The sequence below is a fragment of the Aotus nancymaae genome, unplaced genomic scaffold, assembly GCF_030222135.1.
Source record: "Aotus nancymaae isolate 86718 unplaced genomic scaffold, 86718_ANA_hifiasm-v0.15.2.pri h1tg000004l, whole genome shotgun sequence".
Lineage (NCBI taxonomy): Eukaryota > Metazoa > Chordata > Mammalia > Primates > Aotidae > Aotus > Aotus nancymaae.
This window is the reverse complement of record NW_026988415.1, coordinates 49,459,284-49,482,098: the sequence shown is the minus strand read 5'-3', so window position 1 is coordinate 49,482,098 and position 22,815 is coordinate 49,459,284. Positions and strand designations below refer to the sequence as shown.

At 39.2% G+C, this 22,815-nt stretch overlaps 1 protein-coding gene across 5 annotated transcripts in view; it reads left to right on the top strand.

Annotated features, from left to right (window-relative positions):
- Nucleotides 1-22,815, top strand: part of DIAPH2 (diaphanous related formin 2) — a 906,017-nt gene that overhangs the window by 737,049 nt on the left and 146,153 nt on the right. For all 5 annotated transcript variants that reach the window (XM_064362655.1, XM_064362651.1, XM_064362641.1 and 2 more), the window contains one exon: nucleotides 7,093-7,188. In XM_064362655.1, coding sequence (XP_064218725.1) covers nucleotides 7,093-7,188 — 96 coding nt within the window. The remainder of the gene's footprint in view (nucleotides 1-7,092; nucleotides 7,189-22,815) is intronic.

Here is a 22,815-nt window from a genome sequence, read left to right as displayed (position 1 = left end):
AGAGTCCAGGGCACTTGGTGCTTGAGTTCCTGGAGGAGTAAGGGCTATTCTAATTAATAATATTTTATAAAAAGGAAGGAGAGGCCGGGTGCGGTGGCTCACGCCTGTAATCCCAGCAGTTTGGGAAGTCGCGGCGGGCGGATCACGAGGTCAAGAGATCGAGACCATCCAGGCCAACATGGTGAAACCCCGTCTCTACTAAAAAGTACAAAAAATTAGCTGGGCGTGGTGGTGCACGCCTGTAGTCCCAGCTACTCGGGAGGCTGAGGCAGGAGAATTACTTGAACCCAGGAGGCAGAGGTTGCAGTGAGCCGAGATTGTGCCACTGCACTCCAGCCTGACCCCTGGTGACAGAGTGAGATTCTGTCTCAAAAAAAAAAAGGAAGGAGAGCTCAGAGTAGTTTCAAAAGCTATGAAGGGTCAGAGATTTTCCCCTACTTGCATGCCAACAAGTTAGCCTGCTGCAGTTTCAGTGAAGCTGGCAGAATACACAAGACTCTGGGGTTAGAGACACATAACACTGTTATTCATGGCACAGTCAGCAGTATGAGCTTGACATTCACATTGTTTTCCTCTGCCCTCCACCTCCCAGAGTTGGAACGCAAACCTAGACCAGAGTTGTGAAGCAGACCTAGGTGGATGCTGCACTCACGGTGGGTTTGTGCCATTGCTGAGGAATCCCATGTTTAGGGAACCCAAATCTTTTGTAATGGACTGAACACAAACCTGCCTGACATTTGCCCTAGAGGGAGATATAATCTGTCTGCAAAGCAAACGAACCTGCCGTCTTCTCTAGAGAAAGACACTGTATCTTCCAAGGTTGTTTTCTGTAAAAACATCCTTGAAAAGATAGTACAGGAAAAGGCCATCAGTGCCTCTGTTCACAAACTGTGCAGAAATGTGAGAAACCCATAGAGAATTGTCTGTAAGTAAGTATGTGCTAGCCAATAGGGAATAAGCTTGCACAAAGGTATAGCAGAGGTAATTAATTTACCTAGTGCTAATTGTAATCTGTATCATCTCCAAACTCTTTTGGGAAAATTAAGACAACACAAGTAAATGCTGATACTGAAAATTGAGATCAGCAGGCGTTTGGCATCTACTAGATGACAAATACTGTGGGAAACATGAAAAAGAAGGTACAACTCATGCCTTTTATTTGATAGGATGATAAGTAGCTCACACAAAGCCCACAGACTGCATGCAGCCCACCTAACGCCTTAGTAATATCTGTGACTTTTAGGCTGATTAGAAAGTTACTTCTGAAGTGTTACCTCTCAGATATGCCCATATGTTATCATTTTAGTGGCTAAAAGTATTACAGAATTTTCAGTTGACATTCTTTCACTCAGTTAAATAGGTATTGTATGTTGTAAAAAACATGTTTTGCATATGTGTTCATAAAGTTTTTGTCTTTTTAAATGAAATAAACACATACACAATTTTTTTTCTGAGTTTGAACTCATAGATCAAAAAAAACTACTCCATACTAATGACATCTAAGTAAGAATTAATGGTTCTATGAACTTGGAAATTCTAGATTAACTGTCAACCTCAAATTCAATCCCATACCAAATTTCACTGAAATCCGTTCAAAATGAAGAATAACTTGTTTCAAAGGATCGTGTTGACTTCCATTTTGTTTTAGGAAGACTAACTGAAATGTAACCAATTCCATTATTATATTCATAAAATCTTGATTCAGTAACGTTAGACATTTTATGAAAAATACTCAGCTTCTTTGAAAGTTATCGTGGAGCAAAAGAAAAAGTAATGGGAGACTGAAGCATATGTTCCTTTCCTTTAATACATCAGTGATATTTACAAAGATTTTTTTCGTTGTTTATTTTTTAATAGAACTATCTAGCATATGCATTCTCAGAAGGGACAATATTTCCCCCAAAAGGGATGAATACTGGTTCTTGTGAATGTGGGTAAAAAAATATATCTTAGATATTGCAATGGTTTGTAGCCTTCTGAAGGACCGCAGTACATAAACAGATGTATAAGATATCTATGGCATTAAATTTTAACAGTAGAGGGCACAAGAAAAAACACTTAAAAAGACTCCCAGTGGGAGGAAGACAATAATGAAAAACGGTTGAGAAATGCTGTCTAGGCTAATATTTTGACAAGTACAATGAGGTGGCAACTACTAAATTAAGCAAAAGTACTTATTTTTAATTCTTCTCGACTTTATTTATTTTGAAACAGGGTCTCACTCTGTCACCCAGGCTGGAGTGCAGTGGCATGCTCATGGCTCACTGCAACCCCAACCTCCCAGGCTCAAGTGACCCTCCCACTCCAGCCTCCTGAGTAGCTGGGACTACAGGTGCATGCCACCACACTCAGCTATTTTTTTTTGTAGAGATGGGGCTTCTCCTTGTTATCCAGGCCAGTTTCAAACTCCTGAGACTAAGTGATCCTCCCACCTCAGCCTCCCAAAGTGCTGGGATTATAGGCGTGAGCTACCGTGCCCAGCCTGCTCTCAACTTTTTGTCATATTTGTGTTTCCATCTTTTTGTCTAATTACAATATAATAGTATTAAATAATTTTAGTAAAACAATATCTATAGTGTTATACATTTTTAATGTTTGTATATTAGGTAAATCATATTTTTTCAGTCATTTACAGATATTTACTTTTCTGCATAGTCTTTATGATTATTTTTATAACGATACATAAAATTCACTTGTGCTGTTGTTCTCACCTTCTTGTACTTCTACATCTCTAAAAATTCCTTCCCTGTCTTCTTTGCAATTCTGCTTCTCCTGACTGCCTGTTAAAAGTTAGGTTTCTCTGATTCTGGGGAAGGAATTAGGAAGACATTAGTCAAAAGACACAAAATTTCAGTTGGACAAGAGGAAAAAACTCAAGAGATCTATTGTTCATCATGGTAACTGTAGTTTACAACAACACATTGTGTATTCGAAAATTGCTCAGATTTTAAGTGTTCTGACTACTAAAAATGGTGATATAATACATATGTTAAATAACTTGATTTAGTCATTCCACAATGTTTACATATATTAAAACATGGCATGATGCGGTGGCTCACGCCTGTATTCTCAGTACTTTGGGAGGCCGAGATTGGCAGATCACTTGAGGTCAGGAGTTTAAGACCAGCCTGGCCCACATGGTGAAACTTCCTTTCTACTAAAAATACAAAAAGAAAATTAGCCAGGGATGGTGGCACACACCTGTAATCCCAGCTACTTGGGAGACTGAAGCAGGAGAGTCACTTGAACTCAGGAGGTGTAGGTTTTAGTGAGCCATGATCACACCACTGTGTTCCAACCTGGGCAACACAGTGAGACTCTGTCTCAAAAAAATAAAATAAAAATCATATCATATACTGGGTGTGTGGGGGTATATATGCATAATTTTTACTTGTCAATTAAAAATTCTTAATTTTTTTAAAAAAGTTGGGGTTTTCTGGAATTATATCCTCTATTCTCTCCTTCTTCTAATACACTTTTTCAGGGTAGGTAATCTCATCCACTATCTGATGACCAAATCAGATGGTGGATGAGAATCTTTAGCTCCAGCCCAAAGTTCACTCTTGCGTTTCAGACCCGTATTTCCAACTTCTTTTTTGTTATTTCTACTTATATATTCCTTAGGTATATCAAATGGATCACATTTTCTCATACTTGTTTGTCTCTGGTCATCTAAACTCCTCTCCTTAATCTCACCCTCCTTCTCCTGCCCACCAAGTCCTATTGACTGTATTAATGCCTTCAAAATGTCCATCCTCTCCATTCACATTGCTCTCTGGTTAGTGTAGTGGCATGATCTCGACTCACAGCAACCTCTGCCTCCTGGGTTCATGTGATTCTCCTGCCTCAGCCATTTGAGTAGCTGGGATTACAGGTGCCCACCACCACACCCGGCTAATTTTTCGTATTTTTAGTAGAGATGGGGTTTCACCATGTTGGTCAGGCTGGTCTTGAACTCCTGACCTCAAGTGATCCTCCTGCCTCTGCCTCCCAAAGTGCTGGGATTACAGGCGTGAGCCACCACGCCTGGCCAAAATTTCCCTGCCTTTTATCTAGCCATCCTCTGAGTCATTCTCCCCAGTGCTGTCCAACAAGTCTTTCTAAAGTATAAATCTGATCAAGTCACTTCCTATTGTTTATAGTTGATATGCCCAGTACAGTAGCCACAATCTGCATGTGGCTCTTGAGTGCCTGAAATGTAGCTAATCTGAATTGATGTGTGCAGAAGTAAATAGGTACTAGATTTCTAAGAGTTAGTCTAATAAGAAGGTAAAATACATCATTTAAAAAATACATTTGGTTGAATGTTTACTTAATGTATTAAAAATCAATTTGGCCGGGCACTGTGGCACAAACCTATAATCCCAGCACTTTGGGAGGCCGAGGCAGGTGGATCGCTTAAACCCAGGAATTTGAGAGCAGTCTGGACAACATGGTGAAACCCTGTTTCTACAAAAAAATACAAAAATTATCCAGGCATGGTGGAACACACCTGTAATCCCAGCTACTCAGGAGGCTGAGGCAGGAGAATCACTTGAACCCGGAAGGTGGAGGTTGCAGTGAGCCGAGATCACACCACTGCACTCCAGCCTGGGTGACAGAGTGAGACACCAGCAAAAAAAAAAAAAAGAATTTCACCTTTTAAAATTTTTTAATATTACTACTAGAATGTTTAGCATTATTTATGTGGTTCACCCTTATGTCCTGCATTTTATACCTATTGAGTACTGCCAGCTTATAGAATAGTTCATGTTCCATATCATAGAATTTACGTCTTTCATTATCTTGCCACCAATGCCTAGTTCATTTCAACTTCTGCCAGCTATTGAGCAAAGACAGCTGGGCTTGGTATCAGACTCATCTGAATTCATACCTGGGCCTTTCCACCCCAGTTGAAAACATATAGTACTTATCTCAGCGTGTTGTGAGGATTAAAAAATGTAACAACTGTAAAGTGTCTACTGCATATAATTTAATTCTCCCAGGTACATTCTAGCCATACCAAACTATCTTCAGTTCTTCTTTTCTTTCTATTGAAAAGAGCATGGGTTATTCAAACGTGTCTGTGACCTTAATGAATGTTTTTGTTTTTTGGGGGGCGGCGGGGAGATGGAATCTCACTCTGTCACCCAGGCTGGAGAGCAGTGGTGCAATCTCAGCTCACTGTAACCTCTGCCTTGTGGGTTTAAGTTCAATTGACTCTCCTGCCTCAGCCTCCCAAGTAGCTGGGATTACAGACGCCCACCACCACGCCTGGCTAATTTTTTGTGTTTTTAGTAGAAACAGGGTTTCACCATGTTGGCCAAGGCTGGTCCCAAACTCCTGACCTCAAGTGATCCACCCGCCTCAGCCTCCCAAAGTGCTGAGATTACAGGCATGAGCCACCATGCCTGGCCTCTTAATGAATGTTAAAAGTACACAAGCCTCTTTCCATATTTACTCAATGGGCTCTTCTTCATTTTTCCTGTTTTCACCAAATAGTAGACCTGAGAACCTCAGTGTTTCTCTTCACTTCTGTTTTCCACTGAGTACCCCATCCTACACAGTTTATTTTAAAAGAATAAATGGTGGCCGGGCACGGTGGCTCATGCCTGTAATCCCAGCACTTTTTGGAGTCTGAGGCCAGTGAATCACCTGAGGTCAGCGGATCACCTGAGGTTGGGAGTTTGAGACCAGCCTGACCAACATGTCTCTACTGAAGAAAAAAAGTACAAAAAATTAGCCAGGCGTGGTGGCACATGCCTATAATCCCAGCTGCTCGGGAGGCTGAGTCAGGAGAATCACTTGAACCTGGGAGGCGGAGGTTGTGGTGAGCCAAGATTTCGCCATTGCACTCTAGCCTGGGCAACAAGAGTGAAACTCTGTCTCAAAATGCAATAAAAAATATATATGTATTTTTAAAAAAGAATAAATTAATATAATATTGTAGAAGTCTCAAATGAAATGCAGAACATAATCAAAAAAGATGTTAAGCTTGCTCAGTCCCATAAGAAAATGTATTTTCATTTGTGATTTCATACCCCATAGTTAATTCTTTAAACAAAGTAGGATTTAGATTTATCTTTGGAATAGCATCAGAAACAGTGTCCTCTCCCTCTTTCCTCCTTCTTCTCTTAACCCTCTTGCCTGCAAATGTCATCTGTCTCAGACTCACACATTTAGCTACCCTCAAAGTAGCCACCTACTTAGGGTCCTTTTCATCAGCTAGGCCAGTTAGGAAGAGTGGGCTGAGCTCACTGGGGCTTATCCACAGTGTCATAGAGACTTTCTGGCCATTGACGCTTCAAGACAAACATTCTAACAAACGTTAAAAGTTGTTTTTCATGGCCAGAGTTGTCAAAGATAGGAGGAGGGTAAAATGTTTTAAATGCTGTTTCTGTTAGAAATTTCCATGAACATCTTCTGAGCATCCCACTCATGGCTTCTCAACAGTTCTTTTCCACAGGAAAAGTTTAGACACACAACAGCATTCTAAAAAGGAAGTGGGACTCTGGCTGATGTCTCTAAAATTTAAAATGTGGCCTTTCACATAATGTGGTCACCTTTTCTTTATACAGTGTCAGCATCTCAAAATGGTAAAGGATATGGATTAGGTAAGAATTGAATGCAAATGTGTTTTGCAAATAGTGTTTTCTAAGATAATCGCAGATGATGGTTGAATGCCGAAAGTATTAATACAATCAGTATTTAACCTTGTGTAACTCCGCTTCATCAAATCACACCCTGCACATTGATTGCATTAAGCCGGGTCAGTGGTTTCTTGCTTAGGAATATCTTATAAGAATCTTAACAGGAAGGCAGCAGTAGCTGATCAGCTACTGTTTATTTGCATACTGAGCGTGTCATCAATAATACAAAAGACAAGGTCTTTAAGTTGAAAGAACAGTGGGATTGGCATGAATTTTGCTTAATGGTGCATAATAAGCAAAGTAGTCTGTGGTACCAGAAACTGACAGGATCCATTATGTTAAAACAGATATATGTCTTTAATTTAGTGGTATTATATAAATCCGACAGGAGTTTTTCCCTTTATTTTCCTGTAGTTTAACTTTAATTGCTCCAAGATTAATTCTGATTTCTCCCTTTCTCCAGAGGGTGATGAGACTGGTGTGATGGATAATCTTCTAGAAGCCCTACAATCAGGTGCAGCATTCAGAGACCGACGAAAGCGGATTCCAAGGAATCCAGGTAAAACCCATTCCACCTCACATAGTATTGTAAAATGTGAATGTTCAGAGCAAAGAAACAACACCGAAAAAAACCAAAAAAGGAAAAATAAAAACACTTCCTCATGAAGACTTTTTTTAACAGTTGATCTCAGCTCATGTGTGAAATCTCAGCAGGCATCTACATGATTGCATGTTTCGACTTGGTAAATGTGTCTTCAAGTAACTGTAGACTTTACAACAAAAATCGGAAATAAGGACTCCCACTGTGTTTAATATTAAATATTTTAATTGTTATTTTATGAGCATGTGGTTTAGGTGGAAAGTAGTTTAAAACCATAAATGTAATTAAATCATTAAAAGTAATTGGCCCTCAGGATATCACATTAGCTTTTCACAGGTAAGGAAACTGAGACAACGCCTGTTTCTAGAGACCGTTTTGGTTTTGCAGCACAGTCTGTTCTCTATGATCCATGTTAATAAAGGGAGGAGAAGCACAGATAATCCAAGATCCCCTCAAATCCCAAAGTTTCTGTTTTTATATTTGATTATTAACAGTTAAAGCCATACTATGAAAATAGATCTCAGGGGAAGAAAAAGCATAAAAGAAGTAAAACAACCTCCCTCACCCAAGTGAACTAGAAAGTTGTCCACTTTCTCTGTCCATACCCTGTGGCAGAAGTAAATAATGTAATAGCTCCTCTAAGGATAATCCAAGTCGGCTGAACTGTCTACCTCCTCTCAGTAAGGTTTTCTATTTTTAGCTCATATCTTTCTTGAAGTGGAGAAAGAAATTAGGTATGTTGATTTTAAGAGTCCTCTTCATGGGCCATAAGGCAATATGGAGAAGTAAATGAAAAAAATGAAAATTAATAGCAAATATGTAAACTCTATTTAATTTAGATTAATAAGATTTTCCTTAAATACCCTGCAATTCCAAAAATGTTCTGTATTTGGACTGGAAGTTACCATGTGTCATTTAATGGAAATTGATAGCTCTCAAAACCATTGTACTGCAACAAACAAGTGAGAGAAATGGGATCCAGAACATAGTTGTCCAGGAAAGCTTTTGGCAGTGATGACCTTCATGGAAAAAGAATATATCAGTTATGTTCATGTTTTTCACATTTGGGTGAATCCTGATGGATATTGGGTAACATTCCGCCTCTGCTATTCATGGACGGTCCCTGGGAGATTAGCCTGAAGATAAGATTTGATTGAGAGGGGAGAAGTGTTTTGGTTGGAGTATAAGACTACTTTTATGTATATGAATGCATCATAGATGGCCTACAAAAAGGGCGGAAGACTGGAGGAAAAAAAATGGAACCTGTATTTATATGTTCTTATTCATTTTTAAGGTAATGCCGCATGCCACAATACCAAGAGCACTGCTCATCTATAACTATGAGGCAGCCATTCAGCCTTTATCTGTAAATGAGAATGTTCTAGCATGCCATCAGAGGCCCCCTACCACCTCTTAAGAAAAATAAAATCCTTCACTCCTCTTTCTTGAACCGTCAGAGCAATAGTAGTCAGTGAAAGGTGAACTGAAATAATTTTTGTGTCAATTCAGTTCTCTGTTAAGCAGCTGATAAGTAAAAACATGTTATTCTGGGCCATAAAAGAGCTGCCATAATTTTTCTAGGCTGTTTATTTTTAAAATGCACATTTGCTAAAGCCCTTGTCTGATTAGTCTCACACCTCATACTGATTATAGAAAAACTGTACTGGGAGAGAGAGATCATTCCATGAGGTTTCTGTGAGTTTGGTACTCAAGGGAATATAGTGTTGTCAACTGTGAAACACCCAGAATATATTCACAAACTGCATAATTTTATACTACTGACTCCAAGTAATCTAAATTGGGATTTCCTTTGGTTTGTTGCTGGAGTGCCTCCATGAACACATAGGGTTAAAAATATCACTCAACTTAGCTGTGGCAGTCCTTCCAAGTGGCAGCAGCTAAAGCAAATGTCCAGAGGTGAAAAGAAACTGGAAGGTAGACAGTGGTAGTGGTTGGGAAAGCACCTTGGTCATCAGTATAAGAGCTGGAAGTGAGGGGAGGGGACAGAAGGCGCAGAGTTCACAAGTCTGCCAAAAACCTCTGTTTACTTCTTTCTTTCTTTTTTTCTTGTGAGACAAAGTCTCACTCTGTTGCCCAGGCTGGAGTGCAATGGCGTGATCACAGCTCACTGCAACCTCCGCCTCCCGGGTTCAAGCGATTCTCTTGCCTCAGCCTCCCGAGTAGCTGGGACTACATGTTTGCCTTTTTATAGAAGAAGCAGAACCAGGGACTTTTACAGATTTCCTCTTTGTCTCGGCCCTTCCTAGCGAGACCATCTTTTCCTGTTAGTCCCCTGTTATTTTTACTTTCTTGGGCACCTGATTTGTTTCCTTTCCAAGATCCCACTGACTTGGTATTGTTAAGCTTTCCCTGTTCAACATTGGCATCCTTGATTTTTTCCAACAACCTCTACTTCAACATGAGATAAAAGCAGAAAAGCCAAATTATAAAGAAGGCTATTTCCTCCCAAGTAAAGTGAAATAAAAGAAAAATCCAAAAAATCTAAAATCAGAGTAAACCACAATCAACAATGATGTACTTCTGCTCTGCTTGCCATTTCCATTACCATTGCTTACAGATGGGAGTTACTGTTATGTAAAATACAGAGCTCTACCATTGTGTTTCTAACGGTAATGTTTTTATTTATTTATTTATTATTTTTTTGAGACAGAGTCTTGCTGCCTTGCCCAGGCTGGAGTGCAGTGGTGTGATCTCGGCTCACTGCAACCTCCGCCTCCCGGGTTCAAGAGATTTGTGTGCCTCTGCCCCCCCAGTAGCTGGGATTACAGGCACGCATCACCATGCCCAGCTAATTATTGTGTTATTTTTTTATTTGTTTTTATATTTTGAGAGAGAATCTTGCTTTGTAACCCTGGCTGCAGTACAGTGGCGCAATCTCAGCTCACTGCAACCTCCACCTCCTGGGTTCAAGTGATTCTGCTGCCTCAGCCTCTTGAGTAGCTGGGAATACAGGTGCTTGCCACCATGCCCAGCTAATTTTTGTATTTTTAAGTAGAGACGGTGTTTCGCTAGATTGGCCAGGCTGGTCTCGAACTCCTGACCTCAGGTGATCCACCCACCTTGGCCTCCCAAAGTGCTGGGATTACAGGTGTGAGCCACCATGCCCAGCCAAATTGTTGTATTTTTAGTAGAAACAGGGATTCCACTCTTGCCCAGGCTGGTCTCAAACTCCTGGCCTCAGGTGATCTGCCCACCTGGGTCTCCTAAAATGCTGGGAGTACAGGTGTGAGCCAATGAGCCCGGTCATCTAATTGTAATGTTTTTAATTTCACATATAAACAAAATGAGGTGATAGTCTGTATTCCTCATTAGAAAATCAAAATGGTAATAAATGATATGATTAGTTGCCTAAATTATAAATCACCCACTCTGAGCCTGTGCCCCCTCCCCAAGACCTACCATATTTAGTAACTCAGAAGGAGCTGCCAAATTTTGCCTTTGATCCATTCAGCAGAATGTACTGTTGCAGTTAAGGGTACCAAAAGGCATTTCAAGGTACATGATCATATCACTAATGGTAATTGAAAATATATCTGTTTAACAAAAAACAAAAAAGCTGGGCTTAGTGGCTTCTGCCTCTAATCCCAGCATTTTGGGAGGCCGAGATGAGAGGATCGTTTGAGCTCAGGAGTTCGAGGACAGCCTGGGCAACATAGCAAAACCTCATCTCTACAAAAAATACAAAAAAATTACCCAAATGTGTTGGCATGAGCCTGTAGTCCCAGCTACTCAGGAGGCTGAAGTGGGAGGATTGCTTGAGCCTAGGAGGCAGACGTTGCAGTGAGTGGAACTACGGCCTGGGTGACAGAGCCATCGTGTCGCTACACTCCAGCCTGGATGACAGACAGAGCCAGACCCTGACTCAAAAAAAAGATAACATTAACTGGTGTAGCACGGGCCCCCAGTAGTTGGAATGTACACAGGTGATAAATAGCCACTCTGGTTGTACTGGTGCATACTAGCTGAATATTAACCCAGATCACAAGCTTTGCTGATGTCAAAATCAGAGATTAGTAAATGAGCCCCTAAATATTCATTTATTGTACGTCATCTGCTGTGTAAAAGGTACTATGCTACACATGATGAGGGATGATGTCGAAATAATTAAGATTTCCTTAGTTATAAGACCCTGTATATTATTATAGGAAAGATAAAAAGCACAGAAAGACTACAGAATAAGGCAGAAGATAATAAGTATTAAACAGGAGGTGTTAATAACATACTATGTGACTTCAGAGGATGGGACTAGCATGCATTATTGGATATATCAGAAAAATAACCATGGAGGAAAAGACTTGGACGGACGAGTAGGGATTCCAACAGTGAGAGCTGGAGGTGGGGTTGGTGGTCATTTCAGTCAAGAGAAATGTCATTAAGAAAAACAGAGGCAAGAAAGTTCAAAGCATTTTTCAGCACTGGCAAAAAGTACAGTAAGAAAATAGGATATATATAGTATAGAAGTATAGAGATAATTCTGGAAAACTAGGTTGGCTCCATGTCATTGCTTGAATGAGAGACTAAGGTGTTAACTTACAATTCTTTAAGCAATGGGGATTTATTGAAGGTTTTTAAGCAGTGGAGGAACACAATCAAAGTTATGCATTCGAACATTTAATCTGAAGGAGTGTAAGTAGTGAATTAGGAGTCTATGATCATATTCTTGGAGATAACTTAGAGGTAGAAGGGTAGCCAAAAGGCAAAGATAATCCTAGGGCTTTGAGTATGATTGGCTGAGAGGACAGTTGGGTTACTAAACTATTAAGATCAAAAAAGGAGCAGTGATAGTAGAAGATAAATTCAGTGCTGGGTAAGTTAAACTGAAAGTGATAGCAGAGCATTGAGGTCCAGAAGGTTCTTGGAAATGTAGATATAGATTTCATGACAAAATGGATTCTTGAGTATTCTGGATGTAGTGTGGATATGGAAGAGATTGTTAGAGGGATTTTTTAGAGAAAAGATAACCAATGACAGAGCCTTGCAAACACCTTCGCTAAGGGGCTAAAAGAAGATAGACAAGGAGCAATTGGGCAGGTAGGAGGAGAATCCAGACATTATTGTCCTAGAAGCAAAAAAAGAGGGAAGTACTAAGAAGGCAGGAGAGGTGAACATTTTTAACAATGACTTATGCTCTGGTGGAATAAAAAAGGGTAAAGACCAATGATTTGCTATTTGGGAGCTTTCTAATGACTTTTTCAAGAGCATCCTTTCAATATTGTGATAGAACTGGGAAGAGAATACAGAGCTATCCAGAGTAGACGGTGAGGCTGTAGGGAAAGATCGTATTCATTCAACAGTTGTGCAGTCTTATTGAATGCCTTCTCGGTGCCGTAGACTGAGTTAGGTACTGAGGATACAAAATCAAACAGGACGCTTGCCTAGAGGAGCTCACATACTGTTTGGGAAAACATGAATATAAACCATGTGATCAAATTACAATGCGGTCTTCTATGCTCTGGAATAGCGATAGGAACAGTGAGCCTGTGCAGCATAGGAGTTAGACTAACCACTCCCAACCCCCCACCTCTCTCCTTTGTGTCTATGTAAGATGGGCTATACTTTCTAGCAGTTTGGTGGGTGAAGGCACATCTCGCTTTTCCTTAACAACCTAGTATGGATTTATCTTCTGTGAATTTTGCTAAATCTTTCTTGACCCTGTGTTGTTACAGCCTTTGTTACCACTTAAGATAATAAGTTGCATATGTTTACTGTCTACTTCGTAAAGAATTGCCCATAAGTATTCCTGACTGTGTCATTGTAAGATCAAAGGTAAGCTTTAGAGGTAAAAGAAGCACATAGGGAGACACCTTGCGGGAGTGAAAACCACTCTTAAAATACAAATACACAACTCCACGTCTGTTTTATTGCCAAATAGCTGTAGATACTTAGAGCTTGCTTCTCTTTCTTCAACCAACCCGACTTTTTCATTCTTTGCCCACTGTAAGTAAATAGAAATGGGCCTCTCAACAATAGCTGGATATCTAACTTAGCATTTTGGCTATGACTGGATTTTGATATATAGTTCTAGACATTAAAAAACACACAAGAGAAGCATTATGAAGAAATGAAACCAGGAAACAATAAATGTATTTTGGTTTTAGAACCGCACAGGGCAACCAAGAAAACTAAATTTCAAAAATCAGGAGCAACTCAGGAGACACATGATCCTAGTTTTATGTATCAGCAAGATAACAGTATAAATGAGAAGGTATAATTTACCATTTGAGAACAGATAGGGGACAAGAAACAATGTTGTACAACAGAGGGTAAAAAAATCTCTCTATGTATTAGGGAGGAATAATTTCACAGCAAAACCAAACCCACATTTCCCCAGGCCTCACTGCCTCACTGCCTCACGTAAATAACAAAATTTATGGTGGCTTTTGTCTCCACATACACATTCAGGACCTCATCTGCTTTTGAGTCTCTCTGAAACATTTCTGGGAGTTTTGCTGGCTTTTGTCTCCACATACACATTCAGGACCTCATCTGCTTTTGAGGCTCTCTGAAACATTTCTGGGAGTTCTCAAGGGGCATTTCACAGAAACAAGCACTCACCACTGTTCCTCCACCTCTGCTATAAGATGCCTTTCCACGCTTGCTGTCTTCTATAGCAGCGGGGACTCTCATGCCTTCTCAGTGCCAATTTGACAGTGGTCATTGGCAAAGTAGGAAGGAAATGCCTCTCTCTTTTCTTTTAGTGTGGCACTCCACCTGTGTCCCAAGTAGTACTGCTTCTGCCTCAGAGTATCACTGATAATTTTAAAGAAAGAGTTTTCAATTGTGAATGACAGCCTCCCCCGCCCATCATCACTATAGGATTTGACCCAGGATGGCAAGGGCCAAAGACAAGCTCATATCAGGTCCCATATAATAGTCAGTATCATCTTGATGACCAAGACCTGTTGTGGTTTTGTGCTCATTTTGTTTTAATATTACTAGGTCGTGCTGGTCATTCATTCCAAGCTGTTTACTTCTTTCTCCCTGAAGATGAGTTCTTCTTCATGACTTTCTCAGTCTCTATTTTATAAATGTCAGAATCTTTTTTTTTGAGACTGAATCTTGCTCTGTCGCCAGCCTGGAATGCAGTGGCACAATCTCGGCTTGCTACATCCTCCACCTCCCGGGTTCCAGTGATTCTCCTGCCTCAGTCTCCTGAGTAGCTGGGACTACAGGCATTCGCCACCACGCCCAGCTAATTTTTGTATTTTTAGTAGAGACAGGGTTTCACCATGTTGGTCAGGCTGGTCTCGAACTCCTGACCTTGTGATCCTCCCACCTTGGCCTCCCAAAGTGCTGGGATTACAGGTGTGAGCCACCACGCCCAGCCAAATGTCAGAATCTTATATTAGCACACTAAGCCCCATTTGGTCTATAATATATTCATTATATTGTAATGTACAATTAAAATCTGGTTTTAAAAAGTAGTGTAAGGAAATAAACAAATAAAAGCATGACATTCATCCAAGTAATACTTATTGATCAAATACTAGGGGCCGGGCAACAGTGCTAGGGCCTTGCCCTTAAAAACTCAGAGTCTCATGGGAAAGGCATACATATGGTATAAATTTTATAATATAAGTGTGGAAAATGTGCTAAAAGGAGCAACTAACCACCTGGATAATTCAAGAGAGGCTTCATGATGAAAGTGGCCTTTGATCTGTGTTTGGAAGGATGAATAGTAGTTTGGGGGAAAACAAGAGGAACAGACTTTTCCGATAAAGGAAATGACAAAAAACATGTGATAGAGACATGAAAGAGTAAAGTGGCAATGACGAAAAGTTAGTTTGTTGTAGCGAAGAGCCAGCAGGGGGTTTAAAGTGAAGAATTATATTGTATTACATACACACACGTACGTAAATGAGGTTGAGGCTGGAGATCGATTTTGGGGATATCTGCATGTATGTATGGTTATTGAAACCTTGGGATCACCTAGAAAGAACATAGAGGGTTGAGGATGGTACATTTGGGAATTATAGTATTTAAGAGGCAAATAGAAAAATCAACAAAGGATACTCAGAAAAAGAAAAAAAAATTAGAAAGGGAAGAAGAAAAGCAGTAAAAAGTGGTGCCTAAGAGCTGGGCATGGTGGCATGTGCCTGTAATCCCAACTGGTAAGAGGAATGCTTGAGCCCAGGAATTTGAGACCAGCCTAGGCAACATAGTGAGCCCTCTCTTAAAAACAAACAAACAAACAAACAAAAAGTAGTACCTGGAATACCAAGAGTAAAGAGAATTTCAGAATGGAGAATTAATCAACATGGTCACATCCTATAGAAAAGCTAGATGGAATGACAACTGATAATTGACCAATGGGTTTGTCAACTAGCAGATTACACCTGACCTTTTCTCAAAGGTTAGTACAACTGTGAGGGCCAAGAGACAGGTTATTTTTTTGGGGGGTAGGGGGGACAGGGTCTGCCCCTGTCACCCAGCCTGTAGTGCAGTGGTGCGATCACTTCTTACTGCAGCCTCAAACTCCCAAGCTCAGGTGATCCTCCCACCTCAGCCTTCTGAGTAACTGGGGCGACAGGTGCATGCCACCATGCCCAGCTAATTTTTTTTTTTTTTTTTTTTTTTTTTTTTGGTAGAGATGGGGTTTCATCATGCTGCCCAGGCTGGTCTCAAACTCTTGGGCCCAAGGCATCTGCCTGCCTTGGCCTACCAAATTGTTGGGATTACAGACGTAAGCCACTGAGCCGCACCAAGAGCCAGGTTCTAATGTGTTAAACAATGAATAATATATTTTATACCCTGAATGCTGAGATTTGAGGGAAAGAAAGGTAGTTAGAAGACAATGAAAAGATAAACTGTGTCTCTTAGAGATTCTGACGGGAAACACTAGACACTCCCATGATCTTGAATGGAATTGTCAGTCACTAATGATTATGCCAAATTTTACTTTCAAATATGTGATGTACCCCAAATTCAATTACATTTGTTGAGCATCTACTGTGTGATTCAGCTAAAATACCTTAGCATGCCTAGTGATTTGCAGTTGTGTGATATGTAATTCATAGCCTCCAATGTAGAGTTTTACTCTCATAAGTTAAAAAATGAAGAACATTTATGGCTCATACAGAGAGGGACTGGATTGAGGGTAGAAGAGAGATAGTCTTGAGTTAACTGGATAGAAGAGGGTAGGATGGAAAAGGTGCCAAAGATGAATAGGAGCTGGGCACAGTGACTCACACCTTTAATCCCAGCACTTTGTAGAGCCAAGACAGGAGGATCTCTTGAGCCCAGGAGTTCAAGACCATCCTAGGCAACATAGGGAGACCTTGTCTCTACAAAAATTTTTATTGAAAATTAACTGGGTGTGGTGGTGCACACCTGTGGTCCCAGCTACTCAGGAGGCTGTGGTGGGAGATCACTTGAATCCAGGAGGTTAAGGCTGCAGTGAGCTGTGATCATGCCAATGCACTCCAGCCCAGGTGACAGAGCCAGACTCTGTCTCAAAATAAAAGAGGGGCAGGGTGTAGGGGGGCCACCTTAAGAAAATCTTTGTCAACTTTAGAATTAACTGGTTTGCAAAGGGTGAAAGTCAGGAGCAGGTGGGTCATAGTACACATGTAATTCTCTTGAGAGGAGGGAAGGAGGTGGTTGAGTAGGGGCAAATCACATATCCTTATGGTAGCCATTTAGTGTTCTCTGGAGCGTGAATCCAGCAGTCTTGGAGAAGTAATAAACATCCAGGTGATAGTTAATAACATGAGGGTGGGTCGGATAATCTCGGGACAATGAATAGACCAGTGATCGTAAGAGAGAACTCTAGAGAAAACAAGCATTTATGGCAGTGATTCTCAGCCCTGGCCACACACTGGTATCACTTTGAGGTACTTCTGAGAAATACCCATGTCCAGTTCCTCTCTGAACCAATTAAACTGAAATCTATAGGATTGGAGCCTGGATGATAGCATGCTTAAAAGTTATTCAGCCAATTTTAATGTGCCCTCAAAGTTGAGAACCACCAACTTATGGGACTAGCTCAGAAGTTGGAGCCCATGAAAGAGAGCGTGAAGGTATTGATTATGGAGTATGGGGAGAAGAAAGCTATTGTGGTATCACAGGGGCCAAAAGAGAAAGGGTTTAATGGCATCAAATGTAGCAGAGATTACATGGACATAGAGTGTGGAATAATAGAGATGGGAGACTCAGATGTGGTATAAGGGTAGGACGGGGCTGAGACATGAGAAATTAGTTAATGGGTACAATGTACATTATTTGGATGGTGGTTACAATAAAAGCCCAGACTGCACCACTGCAGGATATATCGATGAACTGCCCTTGTACCCTTTAAATGTATACAAATTTATAAACATGTACCTGAGAGGATGGATAAAATAAGGATTGGAAGGGCTCCATTGGATTTCACTAACAGAAATTCATTGGTGACCTTAGCCAAAACAGTTTCAGGAGAATCTATTTGGAGGGAGGGGAAAAGAAAGGGATAGAAGTCAGATTGCATTGAGTTCGCAAATGCTATTAATCTTTAAGACCACTTAATCTAGTGTCTTTTTTTCATCCCTTCATATGAACCTTGTGATGAAGTGAGTACCTGTATTAGTTATATAATTTTTGTTTATTTCTGTTTTCTTTTTATTTTTAAATGAAAATTTAATTTTACATTTGGGACAAACATACACATGTTTTGGCTAATAAGATCCAGGTTTGCATTAAGGAAGCTAGAAACTGAAGGTTGCTATATAGTCTGTCCTTGATTATTCCTTGACAATTAGAAAACAAATTGAACATGGACTATTTATGTCCTATTTATATGCAAAATTGTTCTAAGTATTGATGATGTTCTCTATAGAAATTTCAATCACTCCTTTGCTTCTCTGTTCTATACAATGTAATCATCTCTGCTGCACATTTCCTCAGTGGTGAGCCTTGCAGGGAAGTAGGAGATAAGGTCAATTCGAGTTAATTTTTATGAGAATATGAATATAACAGGCTTCCTTTAGTTATTGGAGTATGGGATAAGTTAGGAGAAACAATTATGCAGCAGTAAATTTGTCTTGTTAGTTTTAAGTTCATGTCAAAAATTCACAGACATGCTAATGTTGGTAGCTAAGCTCACACAACTACCTGCTTATTAACAAACCCGCAATTAAGGAAAAAATGGTTGGGATGTTATATGGCAAGTGCGTGATGCCAGTCTAACAAGAGCAGATGCTCTATGCGTTTGCAACTACAAAAACCAAAACTGTATCCAACAGATTGTCATAAGTACCTTAAAATTTCTAGAAAATTAAGTGCTTTTACAACTAAAGAAAAATAAGCATTCTAGTTAGTGGCCTTGATTATGGGAAAATTTCTCTCATATGGGCTAATTTCTATATTATTATTTTCCTAACTAGGGATAAGAATTTTTAAGCTCTACTTGCTTTACAGCAGAATCCATCTGCTTTCCCAGTGGACGTCCCAAGGCAGCCAGATTTACTTGGACATGAATGTACTTTCGACCCTTCAATTTTCATTAAACCTTTGGATACAACTCTTCTGTGTATTAAAATTTGAACTTACTCCTGGTAGTTCCCTTCCTTGTGCCCATTAGAATGAGAGGAGTGGAAGCTGAAAGAAGGAAGGAAGGAAGAAAGCAGTGGGTATCTTAAGTGCCACAGTTGTTTTGTTTTGGGTTTTGTTGTTGTTGTGGTTGTTTGTATGTTTTGAGATAGGGTCTCTCTCTGTTGCCCAGGCTGTAGCACAATGGCGTGATCATGGCTCATTGCAGCCTTGACTTTATGGGCTCAAGGGATTCTTCCCCACAGCCCCTCAACCCCACTCTCAGCCTCCCGAGTAGCTGGGACTACAGGCTCACACCACTATGCCTAATTTTAATTTTTTTTGTAGAGATGGGGGTCTCAATATGTTGCCCATGCTGGTCTCGAACTCCTGGGCTCAAGCAATCCCCCTGCCTTGGCCTCTCAGAGTACTAAGATTACAATCCTGAGCCACTGAGCTCAACCCCCAGTACCCTTTTGAAATTCCATTTCTTCTATTATTTCTTGGTATCTTTTGCATTTGCAAAATATCTTGAATCTAAGATAGTTCCTCACCTATTCCAGGAAGCCTTTTAAAGTTATGCTCAATGTCAACTCTCTTAAAGATATATTAATAGATGATACAAAGTATTAAAATACTATAACTATATTCTGCTATTTAAAGATTGTGATTTATTTTTAGCATCTAGCACATAACTCAATATATATATGCTTTTGATAACTGCTTGTTGAATACTTCACAATTATTTTAACAAGACTAAATCTACACAAAAGCCTTTTTAATATATTATACCTAAAACTATCTCTGAAGTTTGAAATTTGAGGGATGGAGGAAATAGAAATTTTATTCTACATCACTGTAAATGAAATCCCATTAAAGCTGAGTTTTTATGAGCAAACTCGCATGTCCTATGTATGTTACCTTCACATGACCTTTCTACTCAGTAATGTTTATGCTTGACAAGAAAAATGCCGACTTTATATAAAAACCACAAAATAACTGTATGCCATTACTCTTACTCTTACATCCATTGCGTTTGCATTTGACTGCTACCTCTATGTCATTCTCAACTCAAATCATGGTTTGTTCCACTCCCACATGGCTACTTAGAGGGCAAATTCCTAAATACTGCGAGAGAAAATAAAAATTGAGTGGCAATAATATCCTTTTGTTTCAGCTTTACATCATCATTTGCAAGTACTATTATGCTCTATAAGATAGGGAAATAGCAGTTAGTAAATTTCTTTAGAATATCAGTAAGTAATTAACTGCTTTTCCAACTATCATACTTATCTGCTCAGAAGAACAGATCGTTCTCGTTTAAGAGTTTTATTCAGTTCTAAGTAATAGTATGTAGGACTATTATAAGGATTTGATCTGTTTGTTTGAGGGACTTCTGGAATCCAGGGTGGTATTTTCCCTTTCCACTTGGGAAGGTTTTAGCTTCAGATTTTAGGTTTACTGGTCTGTTCTATTGTTTGTCTAGCATAGAAGTAGTATACCACAAGCAATACAATACTCTCTGGGCAATGAACAGGAATTTTTTTTTTTTTTCATACATTATTCACAACTCTGCAGTGGTTTCAGAAAGTCAGTGTATATCCTGGACACAAAGAAATGGAAAACACAAAAAGATATGATTTTCATATACTTCTTTAATACCATTGTGCATGGATTTCATTTTTATTTCAGTTATAATACCTGTTAGAGCTTTAGCAGCCTTATAGCTATTAATCAAAAGTGTTCATGTTTATCTTATTTCATAATAAACTGATAGATTATCTTCAAATACTTGGAGCTAAACTATGAAGAAATATTTGTATCAGGAGGGTTAAGCAATATGATTTTCTGTGGATAATCCAGTGTTTCTTTTAATTATTGTGACATCATCTCAGTTGTCTATATCAGTACTACCTTATGTGGCATAGATAATGAGAAATGACAGCATAATATTGTGTACATAATATTTGTGGATTTCAATTCTATTGTCATATCAACCATAAACAATCATGAATTGAAAAAAAAAAAAAAGGACTTTAGAAAGAACTTTTCTAGTACATAGATTTATGGTCCAAATTTAAACAAACTCTTTTGCACCTAGAAGAGCATTAAAAGAAGCTCAGTTAGTAGTCCTGAAAACCCAGAACATGGAAGCACCCAGATGATGCCCATCCTATAAATTAGTGAGTAATGGACCAAGATAGAAAGTAAATTTAGAATGAAGTTACAGCATTATGTGTTTCTAGGAAATTATTAGAGAATGTTTTAAAAGTTGAATTTCCATGGGATACAGGTTGGAAAGGCAAATATCACATCTAGCAATTTAAATAATTTTTTTAGTTGCCATAAACAATATTGATCAGTTTGCATGGCTTATTTATTAGAACTGAAACTTCCTGGCAGGGGAAAATGCAAAGCACTGAGAAAATATTATGGTCAAGTTGAATGCTGTCCCCACAGATTGTGAGAATTATACATTATCCCTTTTTCACTTTTTTCCTACCTCCCATGCTTTATGGTCCTGAGGCTTTTTGCACACCACTTTCCTCATTTTGTTCTCGTGATTCAGAAGAATTTTGTTTTATCTATTTATCTCCCTCACAATACTGTTTCCTTTCACTTCCTCTCCTCTCCTCTCCCCTCCCCTCCCCTCCCCTCCCTCTATTGCCCAGGCTGGAGTGCAGTTGCATGATTGATCTTGGCTCACTGCAACCCCTGTCCCCAGGGTTCAAGTGATTCTCATGTCACATCTTCCCGAGTAGCTGGGATTACAGGTGCATGCCCAGCTAATATATATTTTTTGTTTTTTTTTTAGTAGAGACGGGGTTTCGCCATGTTGGCCAGGCTGGTTTCGAACTCCTGACCTCAGGTGATCTGCCCACCTCAGCCTCCCAAAGTGCTGGGATTACAGGTGCACCACACCCAGCTCCTCACAACACTGTTTCTCACCTCCATTGCCCCAACCTGATATTCTACACATTAGTTGTGGGTAAGAAAAATAAGGGGAAAAATTAGGAAAATATAGTTGTTTAGGCATTGTTTGAAGTCTTTTCTCTCTCTTAAATCTCAGCGTTGTCTCTTTTATGGGGGAAAAAAAAACAAAACAAGAGTGACAATACACAGCTCCTCCAAATAAACCCTCTCTTAATTTATGTAAAATTGTTCTAATCTTGTTGGTGGGGGTTGCGGGGAGAAATGTTTAAAAGGAATAGAGAAAAATTCCTGGATGGAATTCTTGGTTCCCAGCCTGTTTGGAATTATGACCTCATCACCACTGGAATTTACAAGTGTTTGTGATAGTGAGTAAGGCATCAAGTAGATAATTAACCTTTTGTAGTTCTATGTCAATGATTTCATCAATTAGTATATACAATTGCAAAATGACTACATAATTATTTTGCTCTCAAAAAGTCTACACTTTTAAAGAAGCTTCAAAAGGAAAAAATATCTTTTCATAAAAGTTCCTCAAACCACAGTTCATATTTATTTACATCTGGCAAGTGTAAATGTGTTTAATGAAAAGGAAAATATTCTGGATTTCAATAGGTAGAACAGGTTGATAGGTTTAGCATTTTTTATTTTTGCCTATCCAAATTCAGTCAAAATAGTTCTTACTAGAACAGATCATACTTAAATTCTACTCTAAGGAGAATTCTTTATTATTAAGGCATGTAAAACAAACAAAGAAAAAAATTCAAAGCACTTCCCTTATAACCTAATTGATATGTTAATGTTTTTCTCTAATATTTTGAAAATGTACACCTATGTTCATCCACTTTCTTTTTTTTTTTTTTTAGCTTGGAGGCTCACTTCAGTAAAAGTAGGACTCTGTAGTGTTTGTGTTTATCTGTTTACCTAAACTGAAGTATGGCCCCAGGAAAATAGCATATTTGATTGATTGATTTGTTTTTTTAAAATCAAATCATGCAAATCATTTTAATTATGCATAACTTCAAACTACTACTTAACTCGCATTCTTGACAATTAAATAGGTTTTGTTCTCCTAATTAGCTGGGTTATAAAAGTTAAATGTTGCAAAAAAAAAAAAAAAAAAAAAAA